This window comes from Gopherus flavomarginatus, chromosome 5 (assembly GCF_025201925.1).
Source record: "Gopherus flavomarginatus isolate rGopFla2 chromosome 5, rGopFla2.mat.asm, whole genome shotgun sequence".
NCBI lineage: Eukaryota > Metazoa > Chordata > Testudines > Testudinidae > Gopherus > Gopherus flavomarginatus.
Genome location: NC_066621.1, coordinates 83808033 through 83835268, shown reverse-complemented (window position 1 = coordinate 83835268; position 27236 = coordinate 83808033). Strand labels below are relative to the sequence as shown.

Here is a 27236-nt window from a genome sequence, read left to right as displayed (position 1 = left end):
ATAGACAGGGCTCTGATGGCTGCCAATGATATCACCACTTTGACATCTAACCCTTTTCAGAACGGTTCTATGCAGCACAGTGTTTAAAATGCTCAGGGCAGTAGACTTCCCTATGACGAAGATGAACTGTCATTAGCAAGGGAGGGAACATCAAGGGGAAAACGTAGTACAGAAAAGACCAACATGGCCATGAAGAACCCTTCCCACAATACTCTTCTTTTAGTTCTCCTTTCATGTCTCACATACTTATGTGTAACTGTTACACTCTCAAGGGACATATTTCCCTGTAAAGATATACGGCACTCTGTCTCCACTACTTTAAAAAAAAAAATTGTTATTGTTTAAGTCAACGTATCTAAGTTTCTACAAATAACTTTTTGAATCCAAAAACTAGTAATGGCTAAAAGTTTCTCTCACTTAGGGAAGATTCACATTACAGGGATACTGAAGTTATACATCTTGACAAAACCCTATGGTAGCAGGTTAGATTAGTAACAGCGAACAGATTGCAAGATTTATTTTGCTTTCCAGTATTTTATACTGTTTGATTTTGTTATTTCACTCTGGGCAATGAAATTAACTCATCCATGTCACGGTCTAGCTCTCACGCATTAAGCCCAGTGTAATTTTGTCTGGACTCCCCATTCTCCAGCAAAGTGTAAATAATACATACACACATACATACATTTAAAACAAACAAACAAACAAACAAACAACAAAAACCCACCTTCCTTTAAAACCTAAATTTCAGAAGCAAGTGAAATGACTACTTCTCCTTAAAAGTGTGGTCATTTTGACAGATGAGTCAGGTACAGATTTAAAAATTTCACCTTCCTTTTAATGCCATGGCTAATTGATTTGGACTATTTTTCTATTTGTTGATACCATCACTGTAACAGCAAGCCACTGCATTCTCAGTGCCTCCATCATGTATCTTGTGCATCTACCATTTGACAGCTCATATCAATCTCCCTTTTTGTTGTGCCACACCTCGTGCTAAAGCACTTTCCCCTCAGGAGGCCTTTCCTATTCTTAATACTTAACCTCTGGACCTTGCTTGTCCACTACTTCATACAGAAAGGAGGTGTAGATAAGGTAGTATCCAGTGGAGCAACCGCTGGCTACTGATCTAAGAGCCCAGTAAGCAGAAAACTTTCAGTCACATTTGATTCCTACTCGTTAGAATAGCTCAGGTGTTATGCTTACTGAGAATCGTTCATTTATTTGAAGGTGCTTAGCTGCTAAAAATATTCTAGAGCAATGCAATAATATTTATTTCTATTGGTTAAGGAACAAATTGTCACAGCTGGACCCACCAATCCAAGATGAGCAATAATACAGAATGGACACGTGAACATTATTTACTGTGAAGCTCTCCCATAGAAACAGTCCTGAGGTATTAACTTTGGCAAAACCTCTGTGACTTGTCATGCCAATAGAAGTTACTGAAATTGAAGAGCCATAGACTCCATTCCCACTTAGCAGAGATTTCTTTTGTCTAAAGTATACAGAATTTTCTGGAGACTCATGGACTGACAGGCCTTTTACAAGGTATTTACTGTTGGCTAAGAATTTTCCCATAGCTAAAGGGCTTTTTAAAAAGTCACGAGCCCTCAATCTTTTTTAGGCAAGATCCTCAGTTAGTGTAAATTGGCACTGATATGCTGAAGTCAATGGAGCTATGACGACTTATACCAGCTGATCATCTGGCCCTCTTCCCTATGCAATACTTATATATACACACAGTGCTAGGCAAATAGCGTAACACAATGAAGAAAAAACTCATCCTCTTACCTCATAACCAAACTGCAGTTCATCAGAGGTCAACATGATGATATCATCATCAATGGCCAAGACTGCCTCCGTTTCAATCTCATCATAGGGGAAGAAGCGGTTACTAAGCTTGTTTTCTGTGGTCTTCACAACCTTCAGTGGAACCCGAATCTTTGGCCATAGAGAGTCTGAGGAGAAACATTAAAAGAGGAAGTCACCATTAGATTTGGATTCTTATTAAGACTGCATCCCATCATCCCCTTGATTTTTCCCTCAGTATTCTAACCCCTCACAAAAGGTTGTGGGTGTTTGATTTATACAGTAACTCCTCACTTGAAGCCATCCTGGTTAATGTTTTGTTGCTGATCAATAAGGGAGCATGCTCGTTAAAAGTTGTGCAATGCTCCCTTGTCGTTTGGCAGCTGCCTGCTTTGTCCATTGCTTGCAGAAAGAGCAGCCTGTTGGAGCAAGCTGGTGGAGGCTTGGAACCAGGGTGGACCGGCAGCCCCACCCATCAGCTCCCCGCTCCACAAAGTTCTCTGCAGCAGCTGCTCAGCAGGCTATCAATTGCCTAGCAGTTCAGCTGTCCCTCCCCGCACTGCCATGTGCTGCTCCTGATCTCTGCTTTGGAGCTGCTCCCGGAAGCCTCCTGCTTGCTCTGTGTGTGGGGGGAGGGAGGGAGGGAGACTAATATCAGGGTGTCCCCCTTACCCCCTGCTCCTGCACCCAATTTACCCCATCTCCATGGTGGGGGGAATAACAGGACAGGGCTCAGGATGGAGGGAGCTTCCTGGGAGCAGATGCTGTCTCAACTTGACGACCTACTTAACAAGGCAGTTTACTAAGAGTGGGGTCAGCATACTTAAACAGGCAATGCGCATCTCTCTCTCACACACACGGTGTGTGTCTCTGTCTGCCATGCTGTCTCCCCTCCCTCCATTTGTGCTGCCTTGTAGAGTGTGAGGCTACATTAACAACCATGGGTTAACCCTTGAAGGCTCAGCCAAAAGCTAGTTCATCATTTAGCAGAAAGGCATTTCCTGGGAAATATCCCACTCTCTGACTTCACCACCTCAACCAAGCTTCACAATCATCACTGCTGTATACAGTATTAAATTGTTTGTTTAAAACTTATACTCTGTGTGTGTGTGTGTCTGTGTGTGTTGAAAAAAATTTCCCTGGAACCTAATGCCCCCATTTACACTAATTTTTATGGGGAAATTGGATTCACTTAACATTGTTTCACTTAAAGTCACATTTTTCAGGAACAAAACTACAACGTTAAGCGAGGAGTTACTGTATCTTATTTTCAACTAGGCAAAAATAGCAACCGGTTTGTTATATTTCTACAGTGCAATTAAGATCTTTACAAACATATATACACAGGTGTCACTGAAATGTGGCCACCACTAGCATGGTATGTGGGAACTGTTTAACAGGACATAGCAATACTATGTGACAGTTTAAGACAGGAAGCAAATAAGAATATTTTATCCAATTGAAACTGTAGGGAGAATTGAGGGAGACAGAAAGTAATCACCTGTTCAAAATCTGTTCAGGTCATAAAGAATTGGAAGGGGAGTTTACTCTTTACAGCTCCAAACAGAGCTAAATACTAAATGCATCAGAGAAAAACAGAGATAACTAAAAAGCTCATTGCCATTAATGGTTACAGACTGAATGATCACAGACGAGAAAATTAATTTTGGGGGGAGAGGTTCTTCTGAAAAATCTAAGGTATCAGGATTAAACCAAGCTAAAAAAAGAATTCTACAAATAAATTTTGAGATTTCCACCACTGAAAGTGAGGTGAAAAGTAAGGCACTCTATTCCACTAACTATGACAAATTATACACAACAGTTTAACTCGTAATAAAGTATACATGTGCAAATGGAGCATGTCAACTTTGCCATGAGAATATTACAGATTGGGTTCCTGTACTTAAATTTGGTTATTGAAACAACTGTATTAACACTTATTTGCCGTTAAAATATATTACAACATACTACATATGCATTTATTGTTGCAAAACATTGTATTCTAGTCTATCAGAGACAGCTTGAGTAATTAAAAATACTGTAACAATCACAAAGTAATAGAGCTAAGATTTCAATATTAAGCATCAACTCTTCATTTTCTAAATTTGAATGTTTAAAAACAATCTCTCTAATGCAAAAGGTTAACAATGGTCGCTATTGTACAATTGATGGTTCATAACAGTATCAAATTATCTAAAAGCTTTTTAAAATAAAATAAATATATAGCTAACGTTGCCTACTCCACAACCCAGCCAACACTGGTTGGCTGTTCCCTTGTAGTTACAGGGGTTTTTTTAGGACAATTGGAATGAGAAGAGGGTAGTGACTTCATGCATAGGAGAAAGCATAGACGATGATACAGATATTTGTAGGATAACAGACAATTGGACATTGAAGATTGGTATTAATGGTGGAGTGGAGTAGGCAAGGAAGTAACAAGATACAAGAGCATTAAAAGTAAGGAGGCACATGTTAAATGGATTAAGAACTGGCTAACTGACAGACCTCATAAGGTCCGTGGGGAATCGTAATTGAATGTGGATGCATCTAACAGGGTACTGCAGGGACTGGTAGTAGTCTTGATGTTATTCAACATTTTCAGTGACCTTGAAGCAAATATAAAATCGCTGCTGATAAAATCGGCAAATGGCACAAAAATTGGCAGAACAGTAAATAATGAAGAGGACAGGGCAGCCATACAGAGTGACATACGTTTCTTGGTAAGATAGGCCTATTCAAAATAATGTGTTTTAATAGAGCGAAATACAAAGTTATACATCCAAGAGCAAGGAATGTAGTCCACAGCTACATAACAGGGGACTCTGGGAAAAGCAGTGACTCGGAAAAGGATTTAGGGCCCACAGTCAACAAGCAACTCCCAGTGTAATGCAGTGGCAAAAAGAAAAAAAAACATATTTGGATATCTAAAGAGTAGAGTAGTGAGTAAAAGCAGGGAGGTGACTTCACCTCTGTATAGGGCATTCATAGATTCCAAGGACAGAAGGGATCAGTGTGATCATATAGTCTGACCTCCTGTATGGCACAGGCCACAGAACGTCTCCAAAATAATTCCTAGAGCAGAGCTTTTAGGGAAAAAAAAATCCAACCTTGATTTCAAAGTTGTCAGTGATGGAGAATCCACTACAACCTTTGGTAAATTGTTTCAATGGTTAATTACTCTCAGTGTTAAAAATTGATGCCACACTTCCCACCTGAATTTATCCAGCTTCAATTTCCAGCCTTCCGACACTGGAAGTTCCAGCGTTCACATTTTTAAAAGGCTGTGGAAAAACTGAAGCAGCTGTAGAAAACAGCCACAAAAGTGATTAGAAGGCTGGAGAAAGTGCCTTAACAGTGGCATACTTAAAGAACGCAATGTGTTTAGTTTATCAAAAAGAGAGATGACTTGATTACACTGTACAGGTCCCTTCGTGGGCAGAAAAGACTGGGCACTAAAGAGCTCTTCACCTAACGAAAAATACATAAAAAGAACCAATTTCTGGAAACTGATGCCAGACAAATAAAAAAAAAAGTACTTTATTTCTAACAGTGAGGGTTATTAACCACTGGAACAAACTACCAAGACAAATGGTGGATTCTCCACCTTTTGAAGTCTTCAAATCAATACTGGATGCCGTCAGCAATGACAATGAATGCAGTGGGAAGGGATGTTCAAATTATAAATGCACACATTCCCAACTCTATCGAAGTCCAGAATCAGCGCCCAGAGTTGAGTTCCAGCTCTGCTTCTTTTTACGACTTGCAATTAAACAGATATTCACCCTTTTCCCACTGTCAGTCCATTAACACTAAAATGAGTTCAGAACCTAATTAAAGAGGAAAGAGACTGTAATACTATTAGTACCACAGGGGAACACATATGCACTTCATTCCAACACTCTCACAAGTGGAGCTTGCTGCTGTGGGTGAATGTGAATGTTCTCACTGTCAGCTAGGGCTCTCAAACTTTATGGCTGATACAATACTCAAAAAACTCCCAGAGCTTTGCACAGTTCATAAGCACTGGCATCCAAACACAAGACTACTTTACTGGGAAAACAAAACTCCCTTTCCAAACCACACTGAAGAATCTTCAGGAGCAGGTTTTTCTTGGAAAGATATTTTGGAAGGAGGGGTTGGCATGTGTGAGTGGCCAAACGAAAGGAGAAGCAATAGCATGATATTTACTGGAAATATGCTTATTTCAGATTCCTACCCTGAGGCGGTTCTTGAGAGACTGCAAAAAATAAAAAAAAAAACATACACAAACACTTGAGAAAATTTTCATCTGGGTGGTTTTGTGGGACCTATGCTCTGCCTTTGCCACACACATGGTTTACATCTGATTCCAGTCTCTCTCCCTCCTTGTATTGGGAGGCAGTGAAATTAACACTAGTGGGTGCTCGAATGACTTGCAACACTCAGTTTGTCAGCACCACAGTTCAATCTGCAGGCTCCAAAATAAGTCACAACCAGTTATCAGCGGAAAGGAGGCAGCAAGTGACTTGGGGTCTCAAAGCTAGGGAGGACAAAGTAATATGGGGGAAATGAAAGCATCTATGGGGCTCTGAGAGTAGGTGAAGAATTCATCTATATGAATTTTTTATATCCCTGAATAGCAATCAAACTGTGTGTTCACACTCATCCAGCACTACATACTACAGTGCTAAACAAAAGCTACTGGCTCTCAGCCATTCAGGTCATCAGCTGTTAAACATGTGAAAGCTGCATTGTTCTAACCAGAAACAGTTTTAGGAAATCCTTTGTCATAGTTAGAGTCCAGTCAAAGCCCTGGCAGCAAGCAAATTCTAGATTTCACTTTCCATTTGTAAAAACAGAAACAGAGTTGCTATTACTTAATGAATAGAAGTCTAATATTTTTTCATGGCAATTATTAGTATTTTAATACAAATTCTCAGAGCAACAGATTTCTGCACAGGTTAGAGCAAAGTTGTGTCTAAGCAAATATGGAATAAAGTTGTATTGATTACTTTCTATATTTAGGTTAGTAAGGAAGATAGATGTTTTAAAACACCTCTTGTGTACCTTGCTTTCCATGCTAGTAGATGATCCAACTGATTTGAGCAGAGCACTGGGTCTCTGATCCTAACTATTATCACCATGACTTAAAACACAGTGCAAGAGAACTCCCTTCATTCACCCATTGCTAATCTCAGGTTCTTTTATAAGGAAAAAGTTATTGAAATTCAATGTCTGATTCAGCACTGAGAACATTTATTTTCCCTAGTAACATTCAATAAAAACTCCAATACATTTTTCATTTTACTAGTCATCCTAACATCAGAAGATAGCAAGCTTTAATAGTTAGAACCATTTATCAGGAGCTAGGACTATAACGTTCTATTCTCAGCTCTGCTACCGATTTATTCTATAATGTGTAAGTCACTTACACCTCTGTTTCCTTTTATCTATAATCATATGCATCTACCTCACAAAGGTGGTGTAAGGTTTAATGTTTGTAAGACACTTTGAGATCTTTTAGAAGAAGCACACTTGTGTATATGAATGGGGTAATACCGATTTAAATAGTTTGTGAGCCCACTAAAGGTTCCTGACTGTCTTCTATGTTTCGGAGGCCACCAGAACCTTGCTAGAGCAGCAGCGCGTATTTGTAACTAGGCCTTGAACATTCCACACACTTAGGAAACGTGGTTATTTGTATCTCCCTGTGTGGTTCCTTCATATTACATATGTTGTGTAAAAACTAAAAGACAACACTACAGAAGGGTAAAGTATTAACTTTGTCCTATCTACCCCATCCACCCTTTTGGTCCAAGGTATCCAGCAAATAAACAATAGTGGAGGTGACACTAATGTCTAAATAAGCCAATCTCAGCACAATTAAAAAATATAGTGTAGAGCAGCATTTTGGGTTGATGGCACTATGTAATACCATGAATAAATGAAACTGCAGCACAAAGTAATAGCCATAGCGAAGACCATCCAAAGTAAACACCCTCCAAAGTCATAGGCTTGGGAACAAACATGGGGGATGCTTGAGGGGAGAGGTTCCTCTTCTGCCTAAAACTAACATGATGAAAACTTGTTGGAAACTTCCATCACATGCTGTATGTATTTTCTTAAACTTCAAAAACAGTAATTTAGACTTAAATGAGAGCAAAAAGGGAGGAGGAAAGTATTTGATAGGATGGAGAGAATTTTAAAAAAAAACATTTCTGCCTACACAAATATTCCAGCAGCAGACACTTAGACCACAATATTTATTTTAGTAAATGCAGAGCGAGTGAAAAACATCACTTTCTCCTATAATATTTCAAAGCTTTAAATCATTTTTTATTAATACTGTACACGTACAGTCACGTTTGTCTGCTGGCACTACAGCTGGGCTGACAACCCATTTACATACGGTTCAGATCCCATGCGGTCAAGACTGTAAGACTAGGATCAGAGAGATGTGTTTAAAGGGGCACTGAAAAGGGGTTACGTTCAAAATTAGATAGGTTTTTAAATGGTTATCAGCCAGGGGATTTCTTCTCAATTTTGTTTCAAAACAAAAATCCACCACTTTTACCAAGAAATTAAATAGAAATGCCACTAAAATTTCATGAGGTCTTCAAAAGATTTTTTTTGCTGTTAGTGCATTCTTCTGCAGCTGCAATTGAATTCTATTCCTAGAACATTGCTCATGACATGGGTTCCAGGACAAGGAACTGGGATCTTGTTTTTCTGTGTCACCAAAAAGCATATCATCTAACACAACAGTGGGGTATAGACTTAGCAATGACTGAATCATCATTGCCACTACTTGTAAGCACCTTGGTTTGTGGGGACGGGGGGAAGAGTGCGCGTCTTCCATTCAAGTACTGGAAGAGTCCAAGCTAAGCTTACTTTACAGAATCTAATAAGATCACAGCTCAAGATGGAAGATTGCAGATCTTAAAATCCAAATTAATAATAAAAAGTTAGGGGGGAAAGCATTGATCAATAGGGCTCTCAAGCGATTAAAAAAATAATCATGATTAATTGTACTGTTAAACAATAACAGAATACCATTTAAATATTTTTGATGTTTTCTACATTTTCAAATATATTGATTTTAATTACAACACAGAATACAAAGTGTACAGTGCTCACTTCAGTAAAAAATATTTTCACTGTAAAAACACAAAATAGTATTTTTCAATTGACCTAATACAAGTACTGTAGTAACTGCATTCAAAAGTAGAACAATGCAAAACTTTAGGGCCTATAAGTCTACTCAATCCCATTTCTTGTTCAGACAAACAAGTTTCTTTCACATTTGCAGGAGATAATGCTGTCGCCTTCTTGTTCACAATGTCACCTGAAAGTGAGAACAGGCGTTCGCATGGAAATGTTGCAGCCGACGTCGCAAGATATTTACATGCCATGTATGCTAAAGATTCATATGTCCCTTCATGCTTCATCTACGATTCCAAAGGACATACGTCCATGCTGATGACGGGTTCTGCTCGACAACAATCTAAAGCAGTGAGGACTGACGCATGTTCATTTTCATAATCTGAGTCAGATGCCACCAGCAGAAGGTTGATTTTCTTTTTTGGTGGCTCGGGTTTTGTAGTTTCTGCATCGGAGTGTTGCTCTTTTAAGACTTCTGAAAGCATGCTTTCCAAGGCGCTTCAGGTTCTTAAACCTTGGATCAAGTACTGTAGCTATCTTTGGAAATCTCACATTGGTACCTTCTTTACATTTTTGTCAAATCTGCAGCTAAAGTGTTCTTAAAATGAACAATGTGCTGAATCATCATCTGAGACTGCTATAACATGAAATATATGGCAAAATGAAGCTAAAACAGAATCGGAGACCTACAATTCTCCTCCAAGGAGTTCTGTCACAAATTTAATTAACTTTTTTTTTTTTAAATCGAGCATCACCAGCATGGAAGAATGTCCTCTGGAATGGTGGCTGAAGCATGAAGGGGCATACGAATGTTTAGTGTATCTGGCGCGTAAATACCTTGCAATGCTGGCTACAAAACTCCCATGTGAACGCCTGTTCTTGCTTTCTGGTGACATTATAAATAAGTGGGCAGCATTATCTCCCGTAAATGTAAACAAACTTGTTAGCGAACAAGAAGTAGGACTGAGTGGACTTGTAGCCTCTAAAGTTTTACATTGTTTTATTTTTTAGTGCAGTTATGTAACAAAAAACCCTACACTTGTAAGTTGCATTTTCAGGATAAAGAGATTGCACCACAGTACTTGTATGAGGTGAAGTAAAAAATACTATTTATAATTTTTACAGTGCAAATATTTGTAATCATAAATAATATAAAGTGAGTAGTGTACACTTTGTATTCTGTGTTGTAACTGAAATCAGTATATTTGAAAATGTAGAAAAACATCCAAAAATATTTAATAAATTTCAATTGGTATTCTATTGTTTACCAGTGTGATTAAAACTGCAATTAACCATGATTAATTTGAGTTAATCGTGTTGAGTTAACTGTGATGAATCGACAGCCCTATTAATAATTATTATTATTCCAAACAAAAAATGCCAGAAGGGAGATGTTCTATTACAGGTAGAATATGGATCTATCTAGAAGTAAGGGCTCCTGGTTCCTATCCCTCGCTCTGATTCACTGGCATGGTTTTCATCATGTTAGTAATAGGCGGAAGAAGAATGATTCACTGTATGACCTTGCACACCACACTTAACCTCTCTCTTACCTCACTATCTAAAATGGTAAAATGGGAATATAGCTCACAGGATGTGTTTTGCCAAGTGTTTTGAGATGCTCAGATGAAAAATGCTAAATAAACATAAAGTATGCAAAGTACTATAATTAAAGCAGTATGCTCTTTTTGTACATTATAATTTAAGAGTTGTTTACATATTTTTAATTTCTTATTTTAAGGAAGACATGCCATCTTTCCAGTATTCACAGGGGTGCTGGAACAATTTTTATAATGGGGATACTGAGAGCCATTGAATCAAACTGTAAACCCTGTACATAATGAAAACCACTTCAACCAAGAGGGTGCAGCAGCATTCCCAGCACCTCTAGTTCCAGCACCTATGATATTCAGACTAGAAATCATCTATCTCAACATTTTCAAGTGCTACATCCAGTTTTTCCTATTTCATTGGAATGAGTCTGAGGGTAGCTACAACTTCCTTACAGAAATCACAGATGATTTATATGGCAGTTACTAAGGTATGCTTAGTCATGCAACAATACTGAGTAGACAGTAGGTGATCACTTCACAGAAAGAGGGAAAAATTTATGTGGATAGACATCACTAGCATGTATTATTTAAATGATGTATTTGGTTACATATAATCCATTTTACGTTTTCAACTGACTGACCAATTGCAAAATTTGGCATCCAATTAATCAATTATCAAACAATCAAGCCTCATTTCCTATTCTGAATGAACTGGATTAATCCCATGGCCTATTTTCAGCTTCTTGCACAGTTATAGAAACCATCAAAAAATAGGACACTGATTTTCTTTAGCCTCGAAAATTGGCCTCCATAATTGCATGTGTTAAAAAGTAAGGAGCACAAATTTATTTAAAAAAAACATTCAAAATTGATGCAAGTTCCCTGTCCATCCCAGAGCTCCTTGCAGCCTTCCTGACTCTGGTGAGTCTTGGGCAGAAGCAGGTGAGAACATAAAAGAAGAACAGCCATACTGGGTCATACCGATGGTCTATCTGGCCAAGAACCCTGTCTTCTGACAGTAGCCAGTGCCGGGTGCTTCAGAAGGAATTAACATCCCCTTTTCTTCTCTCCCAGCTTCTGGCAATCAGAGTCTATGGACACCCAGAGCATGGGGTTGCATCCCTGACCAATTTTGCTAATAGCCATTGATGGACTTATCCTCTATGCACTTATCTAATTATATTTGGAGCCAAGTTATACTTAGGACTTCACAGCATCCCCTGGCAATGAGTTCCATAGGTTGACTATGCATTGTGTGAAGAACTACTTCCTTTTGCTTGCTTTAAACCTCCTGACTATTAATTTCATTGGGTAGCCACACCTGGTTGGTGTGTTATGTGAAATAGTAAACACTTCTTTATTCGCTTTTTCCACACCATTCATGATTTTAAAGACCACTATAATACCCTCCCTTAGTCATCTCTTTTCCATGCTGAAAAGTCCCAGAGTTTTTAATCTCTCCTCATATAGAAGCTGTTCTAACATGGGGAAATACAAAGGGGGAATACACAAAAATGAGGAAGTTAGTTAAACAGAAATTAAAAGGTACAGTAACAAAAGTGAAATCCCTGAAAGCTGCATGGAAACTTCTTAAAGACACCATAATAGAGGCTCAACTTAAATGTATGCCCCAAATTAAAAAACATAGTAAGAGAACCAGAAAAGTGCTGCCATGGCTAACCAACGAAGTAAGAGAAGCAGTGAGAGACAAAACGGCATCCTTTAACTAGGAAGTTAAATCCTAATGAGGAAAATAGAAAGGAGCATAAACTCTGGCAAATGAAGTGTAAAAACATAATTAGGAAGGCCAAAAAAGAATTGGAAGAACAGCTAGCCAAAAACGCAAAAAGTATTAGCAAAAAAAAATTGTAACAATAATAATAAAAAAATGCAAGTACATCAGAAGCAGGAAGCCTACTAAATAACCAGTGGGGCCACTGGATGATTGAGATGCTAAACAAGCATTCAAGGACGATGAGGCCATTGCAGAGAAACTAAATGAATTCTTTGCATCAGTCTTCACAGCTGAGGGAAATTCCCAAACCTAAGCCATTCTTTTTAGGTGACAAACTTGAGGAACTGTCCCAGACTGAGCTGTCAGTAGAGGAGATTTTGGAACTAACTGATAAATTAAACAGTAATAAGTCACCAGGACCAGATGGTGTTCACTCAAGAGTTCTGAAGGAACTCAAATGTGAAATTGCAGAACTGCTAACTGTAATTTGTAACCTATCATTTAAATCAGCTTCTGTATGACTGGAGGATAGCTAATATGACACCAATTTTTAAAAGGGGTTCCATAGGTGATCCTGGCAATAACAGGCTGGTAAGCCTGACTTCAGTACCGGGCAAACTGGTTGAAACTATAGCAAAGAACAAAATTGTCAAGCACATAGATGAACATAATTTGTTGGGGAAGAGTCAACATAGTTTTTGTAACAGGAAATCACGCCTCACCAAATCTAGTAGAATTCTTTGAGGCGGTCAACAAGCATGTGGACAAGGGTAGTCCAGTGGATATAGTGCATTTAAATTTTCAGAAAGCTTTTGACATGGTCTCTCAAAGGCTCTTAAGCAAAGTAAACTGTCATGGGATAAGAGGGAAGGTCCTCTTGTGAACTGGTAACTGGTTAAAAGATAGGAAACAGAGGGTAGCAATAAATGGTCAGTTTTCAGAACGGAGAGAGGTAATCAGTGGTGTCCCCTCGGGGTCTGTTCTGGGACCAGTCCTATTTAACATATTCATAAGTGATCTGGAAAAAGGGGTAAAAAACAGTGAGGTAGCAAAATTTGCAGATGATTCAAAACTACTCAAGATGCTTAAGTGCAAAGTAGACTACGAAGAGTTACAAAAGGATCTCTCAAAACCGGGTGACTGGGCAACAAAACAGCAGATGAAATTCAATGTTGATAAATGCAAAGTAATGCACATTGGAAAACATAATCCCAACTACAGATATAAAATGATGGGGTCTAAATTAGCTGTTACCATTCAAGAAAGATCTTGGAATGATTGTGGATAGTTCTCTGAAAACATCCATTCAATGTGCAGCAGTAGTCAAAAAAGCTGGGAATCGTTAAGAAAGCGATAGATGATAAAGACAGAAAATATCATACTGCCTCTATATAAATCCATGGTACACCCACATCTTGAATACTGTGTGGAGTTCTGGTCGCCCCATCTCAAAAACGATATATTGGAATTGGAAAAGGTTCAGAAAAGGGCAACAAAAATGATTAGGGGTATGGAAAGGCTTCCATATGAGGAGAGATTAATAAGACTGGGACTTCTCAGCTTGGAAAAGAGACGACTAAGGTGCAGGGGGATATGATAGAGGTCTATAAAATTATGACTGGTGTGGACAAAGTGAATAAGGAAGTGTTATTTACTCCTTCTCATAACACAAACTAGGGGTCACCAAATGAAAGTAATAGGCAGCAAGTTAAAACAAAACAAGGAAGTATTTTTTCATACAATGCAATCAACCTGTGGAACTCCTTGCCACAGGATGTTGTAAAGGCCATGACTATAACAGTTCAAAAACGAACTAGATAAGTTCATGGAGGATAGGTCCATTAATGGCTATTAGCCAGGATGGGCAGGGATGGTGTTCCTAGCCTCTGTTTGCCAGAAGCTGGGAATGGGCAACAGGGAATGAATCACTTGATTATTTGTTCTGTGCATTCCCTCTGGGGCATCTGGCACTGGCCACTATCAGAAGACAGGATACTAGGTTAAATGGATCTTTGGTCTGACCCAGTATGGCCATTCTTATGTTATATATCTTTATTCATTTCTGTTGCTCTTCTCTGTACCTTTTTCCATTCTAATACATCTTTGAGATGGTGTGACCAGAACTGCATCCAGTATTCAAGAGTCAGGCATAGCATGTATTTATCTAGTGACACTATGATATTTTCTGTCTTATTATCTATCCCTTCCCTAATGGTTCCTAACATCGTTAGCTTTTTTGACTGCTTCTGCACATTGAGCAGATGTTTTCACAGAACTATCCACAATGACTCCAAGATCTCTTTCTTGAGTGGTAACAGCTAATTCAGACTCCCTCACTTTGTACGTATAATTGGGATTGTGTTTTTCAATGTGCATTACTTTGCATTTATCAACACTGAATTTCATCTGCCATTTGATCCCCAGTAACTCAGTTTTGTGAGATCCCTTTGCAACTCTTCAGTCTGCTTTGCACTTAAGTATCTTGAGTAATTTTGTATCATCTGCAAATTCTGCCATGTCACTGTTTACTCCTTTTTTCAGATCATTTATGAATATGTTGAACAGCACTTGTCCAAGTAAAGATCTTTGAGGGACACCACTACTCACCTCTCTCCATTCTGAAAACTGATATTCCTAGTCTTTGTTTCCTGTACTTTAACCAGGAGAGGACCTTCCCTCTTACCCCATGACTGCCTACTTTGCTTAAGAGCCTTTGTTTGGTGAGGGACCTTGTCAAAGGCCTTCTGAAAGTCCATACACACAATATACACTGGACCACCATTGTCCACATATCTGTTGACCCCCTCAAAAGAATTCTAATAGATTGGTGAGACATAAATTTCCTTTACAAAAGTCGTGTTTACTTTTCCCAAACAAACTGTGTTCATGTATGTGTCTAATAATTCTGTTCTTCACTATAGTTTCAAACAATTTGCCTGGTACAGTACTCAGATTAGGTTTACCAGCCTGTAATTCTCAGGATTGCCTCAGGAGCCTGTTTTAAAAATTGGTGTCACATTAGCTATCCTCCAGTCATCTGGCAGAGATGCTAATTTGAATGATAGTCTACATACCTTACTTGTTAGTGCTGCAATTTCAAGTCTGAGTTCCTTCAGAACTCTTGGGTGAATGTGATCTGGTCTTGGAGACTTATTACTGTTTAATTTATCAGTTAGTTCCAAAATCTCTTCTAGTGACATCTCAGTCTGGGACAGTTCCTCAGAAGCATCAGTTGCAGTTTCACTATATCATTCTAACTAAACCAATCAAAGAGCTTGGGTCCCAAATATCTGAGATGCCATCTGTCCCTGTATCATATGACAGCAATTAAGATCAGCTTCAAATTCTTATATCAGGGGCCAAAAAGCAGAACATTCTTGGTAGAGGCCCTATGACTGGAATTCACTTTCAACCCTGAGAGAGTCTGTAGTTGTTCACTTTTAGGATCCACTGCAAAGTTTATCTTTCTACTTAGGCTATCAATAATTTGGGGCCTGACTGGGGAGCATTCTAGTCTTTTGAAGATGGGGAGTTTTTAGTGAACATTATGGTATCTTCAATTTTGAAAATGTATTTTTATTCTGTATTGTTCATAAGCCTAGAGAACTCTGGTTTAGCTTCTATAAAGTCACATTTTACCTATTAACAGCATCTACAGGGATTTTAAAATTTGCATTTAATTTGACCCTTTTCTTTCCTAGATAGAGAAGAGAGAGTTCATTTTACTTCTTTTTGACTGTTTAGTTATATGATGTTCTGTGCAAAGATAAAACCCTTGATTATACAACCCAGTCTCAAAAGTGAGTGATAATTTTAAGCAGGAAAAGCATTTGGTATAGTTTTAATTTACAAAATTACTCTGGAGCAGGCATGGGAAAGTAAAGAACACTTAAGTGACATGCTTGTATAGCACCACACTAGCTTTGCCTCTGGAGAGCTAGGTTCAAATCTGAATTTATTGCAAGTCATCACAAGGGAAAATTACTTTGACGTCTTCATCCCAGCCACCATTTATGCATATTGAAAAACCCACTGGCTCTGACAGCAGAAGTCCTGATTTGCCTTTGCACAGCAGACCCAGAAATGTGTCCCCCATACGGCAATAATCAGGAAATCCTGCATTTGATGCACTAGAACGTTAACTGTCCCAGCTTTACAATAACCAATTAAAAAAGAATAGCCATAAAAGTGCTGATACTAACGTAGGGTAATAAACTAGACCTTATCAGTGACAGTGGTACACATTACAAACTTCAAACTCATTCCTTGCCCTAATCCATCAGAAACTTCCTGGATTTAATAGGCTATAAATGGCAGAAGCTTTGAAGTCCAAGGATTAGAATCGCTAATAGAGAAACTGAAAGAATGACTAAGTGCAGCCAAGGCCTGCTATCCCACTGAAGAGCCAGGTGGAACGCACTGCATGGATCTGTATTAAAACAAATTAAATTAACTTACTCAAACTGCCCTCTTCTCAGCTGCAGTCCAGGAGATTACATGGGTTATCAAAGTGTTAAAAATAAATAGACCGGGGGGGGAAGGGGAAGGAGAGAAGAGTCACATGAGGAAATATAATTTATTAAAACACATATTTACTACCATGCAAGACCAGTTTGAACATAACAGTCCAATAACCAAAGCTCTCAAATGGGACTTCTGATCATTAGGTTCACAGGCAAATGCATTCTTTTTGGAGATAATGATTTATGATTTAATAGTATCTGAGCAAACATAAGGAAGACAGAAAATTAATGTGCCTATAAAAAGAATTTACACCACTAAGATTATTAAAAATGATTATCAATATGAGATTTTTCAAATCAGTAGTTTGTTTCAATTCTCCCTTACCTTCCTTACAGGAAAGAATATATGGAAACAACCCATTTGGGGCAGAAATCAATATTTTTTGTCATATTCACGCTGTATGCAGTGTTCACTCTACTGGAGTAATAGCTCAATTACGTTATGAATTTGTTTTAAAAAAAAACTTCAGAGCAGACAAAAACACCACCTTCCATTTAGATGCAACATTTTTAATCTCAAAGTGATTCTTACATCTAATTGTGGTTGGTAATCATTTATTTGTCAGTGATGGGCAACTGCATTAGTGAGTTTTACACAGCAGTTCTAAACAACCGTTTGAGACAAGAAATGAATACTGTGTCCAATTTAAACTAGAACAAGAATATAAAGAGGCAGAATACAATGCACCAAAACTGGAAATGGACCAGGACAATGGGGTTAATAGCCTGACTCCTGCAAAAGTGCCATGGAATCTTAAATGAGTGCAAGTGATCAGGAATCCAGTTTAACATTGTACCTAACATACATAAATGACCAGTTTAACTCTCAGGTTGTCAGTACATTCTTATATAGGAGTATTACAAACACAAGGAGTTATCTCAAAGATTCACTTTATTGGCTACTGGGGACAGAAAAGAGATTAATAATTCACAGGGTTCTACAGCCATAGATTTTAATATTTTAGAACAGTTATTCTAGTTAGAAGAAGCACTCTTGCCCAAAGAGCATCTCCTTCATATTTTAGGGAGGACGCTAAGGAGAGGTAAGCTTATTTTTCTTAAATTAAAGGTCACTCAGACATTGTGGGTTGGAAAGTTTAATTTGCATGCTAACATCACAGAGTTCACATTCAGGTTAGGAAAGACTGAAAAAAGGAAAGGAGAGATCAGAGGAAATACACCTCTACCTCGATGTAACGCTATCCTCGGGAGCCAAAAAATCTTACCGTGTTATAGGTGAAACTGCGTTATATTGAACTTGCTTTGAACCACCAGAGTGCGCAGCTCCGCTCCTCCGGAGCACTGCTTTACCGCGTTATATCCGAATTTGTGTTATATCAGGTCGCGTTATATCGAGGGAGAGGTGTAATTGAATGGGGAAAGAGAACAGAAAACAAGTAGAGTGAAAAATATAGCGAGCTTGCAAGATAAAGAAAGAGGGGGAAGAGAAAAATTCTAAATAGACACTGTATATAGGGCACCTACATGTCGTGTTCTGATTTTTAGAGCAGGTGGCTCTTTACCTCCAATATAGAGCAAACACTTTTCTTTGGTATGTTTTTGAAACCAAAGCTGCCTTGAAAATAATATGGATTTAAATGACATGAATAAAGCTTCATGAGCATCAAATAATTTTATAAACTCATGAACTCAAAATAAGACTGCGAGGTTCAAAAGTCCTCAAATTCCATGGGTCTGTCATCACTGATATAAATAAAATCATCTGTGTTTTAAATATAAATATTTAAATAAAAAGAGACTATTTATCTTACTTTTATCAGGACAGTCAGAGTTTTTACATGATAACCTGATATCCCAGAAACTTCTTTCTGGACACACAGAATGTCTCAAGCTTTTATTTCATCAATCAAAATGTTCATTTATTTTATAATCACAAAATGTCCACACTGTATTCTTGCATCAAGCCAAATTTGTTCTGTGTTTACAGAGAACAAACAGTTTAGTGGAACAAGTGTACACTGTGATTAATAGTGTCTGTAGAGAAAAATCAAATGAGTGTAGACAAATTAAGCCCCTCCTCCCCCCAAGCAAATGTTAATGATGTTTGTTCAATGTTTTATGTTTTGGGGTTTTTTTGGAAAAAATCCTCCATTGAGAAATTTGCATGGCTTGCTGTTGAATCAGCAGCTGGCAAAGGCATCAGCACAGATCCTTTTAAAAGCATAATTTGGCCTTTTGTATTTTGCAACTTTACAAAATGTGTCATGAAAACGTACCAGATTTTTTTATTTGAAACGTATTACAAAATACTTTTATGTTTAAAAGTACATAAAAAGAGAGGTTGCATTGTACTAGATGTACAGTAGGTGTTCTGCCACTACTGTAACACGTACCACCTCCTTCCAACATGCATACCTTACCTTCTGGTGGATTCTTATTCTGATTGTTCCAGACGACTAACAGCTTGGATAGACTGGGCACCTTGGACACCTCAGTGATGACTCGGAAGAGGCTTTCCACCCTGTCATACGTCAGGACTATAGCAGTGAAGCCTTGAGACTGTGGTGGGATTAATGGAAGGAAGAGTGGGTTGCTCACACTGCTCCATTTCTGTAAAAAGCAAACAGGATGTTGGATCAGATCATGGTCAATTAAATCTATAAAAGGGGAACGTAGGCAGTCAGAATGTAAGTACCAGAGCTGGAATTTAGTTAAGATAGCTCTCTTTGGTCAACATCCTAACTCTTGGGAAAAGTAGCCTTTCAAAAAGTCCATTTTCTTTTTCATAATTCACAGTTTCATACAACCTTCATGCCAACCCCATTTCCTAATGTCAATGTCTATCATTGCCTGACAGTGACTTTGTACGTAGTGACGGGCTTCAGAAAAAGTGGAGTAGAAGGGATGGAAAGACTTGCGAGCAAAGGGAACTAGGAGACATTTTAAACCCAGCTAGCATGGCATGATTCTCATTTGCTACTCTCTGCTTGAAAGTATTTTGCTTTTTATAGTCAGTCGTTGGCCAACAAGCAGAGAGCCAGCTCTGAGTCACCATTTCAGAGTGGAAATAGAATAAAAAACAGCAAATGCATAATCTTGACACAAAATGGGCACACTAATAAAAAAGACAAATGCTGACATTGTAATAAAGAGGGATAAAATATTAACTTCAACAAGACTAGGTTTATTCTGTGTGAAAGAAAATTTATTACACCGTTAAATAGAAAACCCTATAAGAGACGCAAAGATCGATTTCAGAGAGTTATTTACTCCATCTGAATTTTAACTAGGGGGGGTCCCTTTTAAGACTTTAAAGCTCTTATTTCAATGTACTGCCAGCATAAGGAAGCCAGCTCAGTTGGCAAGAGACAAGACAGACAACTCTGTTCTCACTGAGTGTGCCAACTTCATTTGGAGCCGAAGATATGGGGGAAAGCAACTGCAAAGGAACCATTAGATGGGAATGAAATTAAAGGCATTTTGACTCAACTTTTTCATTCCAGCTTGCTATTCAGATGCTGACATCCAGGCTAGGACAGAGAAGGAGAGGAGAAAACAAGACTCATTTGGAGGTGGGGGAAGAAAGGGTTTGGGAGTTGAGAAAGGAGAAGCTGACACAGTTTTGCAGGGAAGCCTTTGAATCTCAGCCAACAAAGAACTAGGGACACTTCTAATAGTCTAGAAACACTGGCCAATAACTGCCAGCACTTTCCTGTAACACTGTAAGAAACCCGTTAAATACATACAGTAACTCCTCACTTAACGTTGTAGTTATGTTCTGAAAAATGCGACTAAATGAAACAATGTTAAGCAAATCCAATTCCCCATAAGAATTAATGTAAATAGGGGGGTTAGGTTCCAGGGAAATGTTTTTCACCAGACAAGAGACTATATTATATACTATATTGAGGTGGTGGAGTCAGAGGGTGAAAGAGGGTGGGATATTTCCCAGGGAATGCCTTACTGCTAAATGATGAACTAGCTTTTGGCTGAGCCTTTGAAGGTTAACCCATTGTTGTTAATGTAGCCTCACACTCTACAAGGCAGCACAAATGGAGGGAAGGGTGACAGCATGGCAGACAGAGACAGACACACCCCCTGTGTGTGAGACAGATGCGCACTGACCCTTTAAGTATGCTGAGCCCACTCTAAGTCAACTGCCTTGTTAAGCAGATCATCAAATTGAGACAGCAACTGCTCCCAGGAAGCTCCCTCCATCCTGAGCCCTGTCCTGTCATTCCCCCCATCATGGAGATAGGGTAAGTGGGGTGCAGGAGCAGGGAGGAAGGGGGACACCCTGACATTAGCCCCCCTCCCGCACACCAAGCAGGAGGCTCCTGGTAGCAGCTCCAAGGCAGAGTGCAAGAGCAGCACATGGCAGTGGGGGGGCAGGACAGATGAACTACTAGGCAATTGCTAGCCTGCTGGGTGGCTGATGCCCAGGGAACTTAGGGGAGTGAGGAGCTGATGGGGGGCTGCTGATCCACCCTGGTTCCAAGCCCCCACCAGCTAGCCACAACAGGCCACTTTTCCTGCAAGCAGTGGACAAAGCAGGCTGCTGCCAGACGACATTAGAAAGGAGCATTGCACAACTTTAAACGAGCATGTTCCCTAATTGATCAGCAACGAAACAACATTAACCAGGACGACTTTAAGTGAGGAGTTACTGTACTATAATTCTGCTAGTATTGGGAGGAAAATAAACTTTACATGCCCAAAGTTATCAGCTCATATTTGCTGGGAGGAGGTATGGAACCTCACCATTTCCTTAAAGAGTCTGTGGATTCTTTTTCCTCACACTTCAAAGGCGGCTGCCTTATCCACCTTTATCTGATGCAACTTACACTACTAAAATGGTCTGCATATCTACTGGTCTGACACTAGCAGTTGACATGTGCAGGAACAGCGCTCAGATTTCAGATGCTCGCATTTCCTGAAATGCCAGTTTTTAGGCTTATTTTCTTTAATATTTATTGGGACCTGAAGAGCAGGGGTAGAACTCTTTGATTATGGAGCAGTCCCATGGATGTCTAGGGTGAATCACAATCTAAACTTGAATAGAGCACAGTCTGCCTCATTAGACCTTTAATAAGCAACAACAAAAACTGCATTTTTTTCTCTCAAAGATCCTGAATATCACGTTTTCCCCATTTTCCACCTCCTCCAAATGATCCTTTTAATGGCGAGACTCTTTTTTGTGCATCCTTGACAAGGACTGTATTAATACTTGCAGCAGGGGTGTTGCTGCATATTCAATACAGTGTCATGAAAATCCTACATTTCTGCCCAGCAAGAAGAAATAAGTCGTGAAGTTATCTTATAGACAATGTCCTTTTTATTATTTAATGATGACCCCCACCATCCAAATTGAGAGCTCCCATATGAAGTTTCCTCTATTGTACAAGTTCCTTTCTGGTTGCAGTATATCTTAATAGAATGTGTTAGCACCCAGCACAATGAGGCCCTGGTCCTTGACTTCAGGCTCTTAGGCACTATGGTAATAGAAATAGTAAATAATATAATTTGCAAGGATTACTCCAATCATCATCATTTTCTGATACTACTTAAAAAAAAATCCAAAACTTTCCTAGCTATTTCACATATTATATAAAGACAACCCCTGCCAGAAGAGCATTAACATAAGCAACAATCAAGGGTTTTAAACATGACGTCAACTCCAACTGATCCTACTCTCTGTCCAAAGTACAAAACTCTTACTACAAGATCTTCTTAGGGAAAGAAAGGTAACCTCTCAGAAGAAATACGTTTATTTCATCTTATGCCCCTGGTAAGTGGTGTCCCAGTAAAGGAAAAGCTCGTACTCTGCTCCTTAGAACCTAATGGGGAAAGAAAACCAAAGTCCCTTGTTTGAGAGAAACATTTCAAAAGGGCATTTAGGCATCTCTGAAGTGCCATTAAAAGCCAACCCCCTGCTGCCTGCCTGAAGTGTGTGTCTACAGTCTGAGACCTCTTGACCCCACTTTCTGCAGGAAATTGGGCAAATTCAAACCTCCATAATTTACTTGAGTCTTCCAGACTTCTGCTGGGGAAAGGCGAACAATGCAGGCAATTAACTCAACAGAAACCTAATTAAATCTCTGTAATGGCATCATGGCATCAAGATGACTACTCCCAACCACTGGCAGCTGGAGAAGTCAACATGGTGAGGGAACATTTGTTTTCGTTCCATCATTAACAACCCTCATGACGGGTACCCATCTGAACTTTCACTGTCAGAAAGAAGAGCAAGAGGTAGTGGTGGAGGGATCATTTATCACTTTCCATGACAACGTGTTGACACTGAGCTATGGGTACGGCAATCCTTTCCCCCTTCATCCCTCCCATGCTAATATTCATTACAGGAGCCATGGTAATTAACCCAAGATTGACAGTTTGTTTATTGTGAATCACTGTTATGGGCAAGCAGTATCAGGTTGCAAATGGCAGCTTCCTAACAGCAATCTCACTTCACTCTGTCCGTCTGTCTCAGTTGTTTGGCAAGCCTCTCCACAGACAACATGGAAGGCCCAAGGACTGGAACCCACAATGTGAGAGACGGCTGGGGAGATTGACCTGAAGTTGGTGAGGTGTGAGAATTCTTTAAAGGATGGGTCTGTGATAAGGGATTCAAGGGATTCTTGATTGCTACAAGCAGAAAAAAAAAGTTTCTATTTGCTAGTAAGGCATCCTCCCCTTGTTACAGGAACACACCAGAATATTATTCTGCTCCTTCCTCATTGAATGCAACATGATTTTATTTTAAGAGCAGTCAAAGCAATGGGGGCAATGGAACAAGGGAAACCCCGCCACTAGAGAGATCTAAGACTGCACTTGATACCAATCTTTCATGTGCGAGGGAGCAAAGGTGTGTTAGGTATAACAAAATCAATCTTGCTAGGATCCAGGAGTGGGATATTAGACATCTGAGAAATCACATCCAACCCCAATTATTCTATAACTGTCTAATTACTGTAAACATTATAACATCTGTATAGCACCAATAACATGCTACACACAGCTAATACAATGCCTCTACCCCAAAAAGCTTACAATCGAAGTATAAACAAAGGAAGGAGAAATTAAAGGCAATAAGCAAGCAGTAAAGCTAAACACACATTTTATGAGTTCCATGGTGGTTTTTTTGAAAAAAAATTGTTTATGTTTGTTGAGTAACATTACTTTGTCAGGTGGTAAAGGGACAATGGGAAGGAGGTGAATATTAAGGAAAGACTTGAAGAGAGAGAAGGTGGAGGCATGACAGACAGGGCCAGGGAGTGGGCTCTAGAAACTTGAGGCTGTGTGGAAGAAGGCCCATATCCTAGCAGAAGGGTTAACAATTCCAAGGTACCATTTAGTAGGAAAAACTGGCAACAATATAGCACAAAGATTCCCTTCCTCTCATGAACAAGAACGGTGGCTTTTTCCTCCCTATATATTTTATTTTCAACAACCATCAGACTTAATACTTGTTGTTAACCACATTTTTTAGTAAAACCATATTAAATTTGAACAAGGACAACCCACTGTCATTAAAAAGCCAAGAGGCAAGGACTGAGGAGTATGAGGCGCTGAATGGTACAGTAAATAAACAGTTCTTCCATGTACCCAGCAAAGCAGAGATGTACTTATCCGCTACCTCTGCATGGAGGGGTTTTTTGGCTGGATTGTTTTAAATATCAATCTTAACCTCAATGTGGTTTCAATTATGAATTAGCAGACCAAAAAAGCCTTGATTTATTCTATTTTGTTCCAATTATGCATTATGTGTTTCCTCTGAATCCTTTGAGAAAGTATTTCATCATGCTTCCCATCCTCAAGTGGTCAAAGGGCAAAACCAAAGCAGTTAACCCTCTCCACTTCTCCAGAGTCAATCAAAGTGATTATATTGTGGATTCAAAAACAGGATTTTTAGCTCATAACTACAAATACAAAATTATGCAGTATCTTTTTAAAGTCTAGCTAAATCTACTTTATCCTCTCTGGCCTCCTACAACTGTGAATTCTATAGTCTGATTACATTCTGTGATATCATCTGTTATTGGACCAACTTCTGTTGGTGAAAGAAACAAGCTTTCAAGCTACTCAGAGTGCTTCTTCAGGTCTGTGTCGCTTGAAAGCTTGTCTCTCTCACCAACAGAAGCTGATCCAATAAAAGATGTTATCTCACTCACCTCCTCTCTCTGCATTCTGTGAAGTATTCATTTCAGTTTTAAGTTTTTTCCTTCTTTCCATTAATAATGTGCCAATGGAGTGGATTTGAGGAAGGGAGATGGTGAGTGCTGTTTAGAACACAGTGCATATTTACAAATGTCATCATGACTGGGATCTTTAGGATCTCTCCATCTATCAAGGTATTCATGTTCTATTGGTGCTCATCACCGGAGCATCTGAACACCGCTAAATGGGGGTCCAGGAATGGGATTAATGTTTTCTTGAAAATAAAACTCTACAGTGCAGTCCTCTGACAACGCAGACAGTGCAACATACTCTAAATTGGGAAAACAAAACTTGAAATTAATTGTAGGGCTGCAAGGCCCGACCCCTAGGGACAGAAAAGGTTGAGTGCATTATGAAGGTGAAGCTTGGGATAAAAGGAAGCTGACTAAATTCTACTACTATACATTTTCATTGAGCCATTAATGAAGACCAAGCCTCCTACTTTCCAGGCCACAAGGCAAGCAAGAGACCAGCTCATGAAATAAGAAGGGTTATTATAGGGAAAGAGGCAGACAATAAAGTCATTTCAGAATAAGATGGCAGGCAAAAATCCTACAGTTTCTTCAGGCCAGCCTACGTGAAACAACTGCCATGAGAATAAGAAACACAACCTCTACATATACATTTGTGTATGTACTACTCTCTTCAGTCTCTCCCAGATTAAAGACGAAGCAAAAAGCTCTCTAAAAAACCTAACAGTATTAGTCACAGACAGATTGCATGTGGACTTAAAATTACAACTGACATTAAAGTGAAACATCTGAACCTCCATTGCATGCCAAGAACCAAGTCCAGGAGTTTGTTCCTCATGCCACAGAGGATATCACAAGCAGATGAAGTTAAACTTTCTCTACATTAGGTACCAGCCACACTGCATTAGATAAGTATTATGTCATCTTTTACCATATAAGCAGAGAATCCTGAACTCTACTCTTGGCAGGTAAAGCAAGGAGAAATTGACTGTCAAATTTTGTTTCAGCAAGAAAATACATTTTTAAGTCTGAATAATCACATATTTGGTACACATGACTTATCATAAAACAAACTCTGCAGAAGTGTATTAGTAACTACACCTTCTATCGAGACATGGCAAGAAATCCAACATGGCAAATAAGACAAAATCCCATCCAACTGATTCAATGAATCTCTCAAGTAAAATTTAAGGTGCCTGGAAGTAGATTGAATATTAAGAAATCTAACAATTTCAGAAAAATGTGGCAAAGAAAACTTGAGTGAGTTATACCATGTGTCAGCCAATATGACTGCTGGAAGACTTCATCTTATACACAGATAAATGTTTGTTTAATGTTTTGAAGGTGAAGAGTGTTATTGGGGCACAAGCAGAAAATACAATACAATGGAATCATCTGTTTAACACTTCTTGTTTAAATTTAGATGAGTGATGTTTTTGATTGGCAACCCTGAGGATCTAGATTATTCACAGGAACAGTGAGATGTAAAATGCCAGCCAAACATCTCAGAAATTGTTTTAAGTGTTTTAAAAGGCTCAATTAGTTGCCAGTTGGCTAAAACACACAATCCATTCTCTAAATGAACATCTGACTTAGGTTTTGCTAAGTGAATAGCAATTATGCTACTGTTACTCAGAGAAAAAGTCATTTTTTGCATTAAATTAATCTATTACTTTAGTTTAAATAGGGTGGAGATCCTCTTTTCTGCCTTATAGAAAAAATTGTCTGGCAGTCACTCAACAGGAGAATGGAGGTCTGCTAGAGAAGTGCATTTATTTCTTGGCACATAGCAATTCTCTCAACAATTATTAAATGAGAAACTATTAAACTACAGTTTATAACATTCAAGTTGAAAACTCTAAGGCAGACACAACAATGGGGCCAAACCTTTTTTAGGTCTGTGATATAAGCAGGCCGAAAAGAATTCCACTAACGCCAGCGAAAGAAAAACTGGGAAATAACAACATTATTGTCATTCTCAATCATCTGCATATGTTGGGAAGGTACAGGGACACAGGGAGAGAGAGAGAGATTTTAAATAGTCTCCAAAATCTAGAGTTGCAATGACATTTATTACTGTATTAGATAATTAGAAAGCATCTAATTGAGGGAGACTGATAGTTGTCTTTCAACTCAAGGTTATTTGTTCTAATCCAGTTTGGAAGAGACCAAAAATCATGACTACCACCTGATAGATGGTTAGTGATTTATGTGAAGTCAGTAATCTCAGTTCAGTTTATAATGAATAACGGCTGCATCAGTAAACAAATGGCAATAACTGGCACATTTGCATATTCTTAGCAAAGGTGCCAAGGGCTGGATG

The 27236-nt window shown here is 38.9% G+C and overlaps 1 protein-coding gene across 2 annotated transcripts in view; it reads right to left on the bottom strand.

The window, feature by feature from the left end:
* The window catches only part of EXT2 (exostosin glycosyltransferase 2), a 104443-nt gene that overhangs the window by 21754 nt on the left and 55453 nt on the right, over window positions 1–27236 (bottom strand). For both annotated transcript variants that reach the window (XM_050955339.1, XM_050955338.1), the window contains exons 9-10: window positions 19145–19334; window positions 1795–1961 (exon numbers count right to left, since the gene is read on the bottom strand). In XM_050955339.1, coding sequence (XP_050811296.1) covers window positions 1795–1961; window positions 19145–19334 — 357 coding nt within the window. The remainder of the gene's footprint in view (window positions 1–1794; window positions 1962–19144; window positions 19335–27236) is intronic.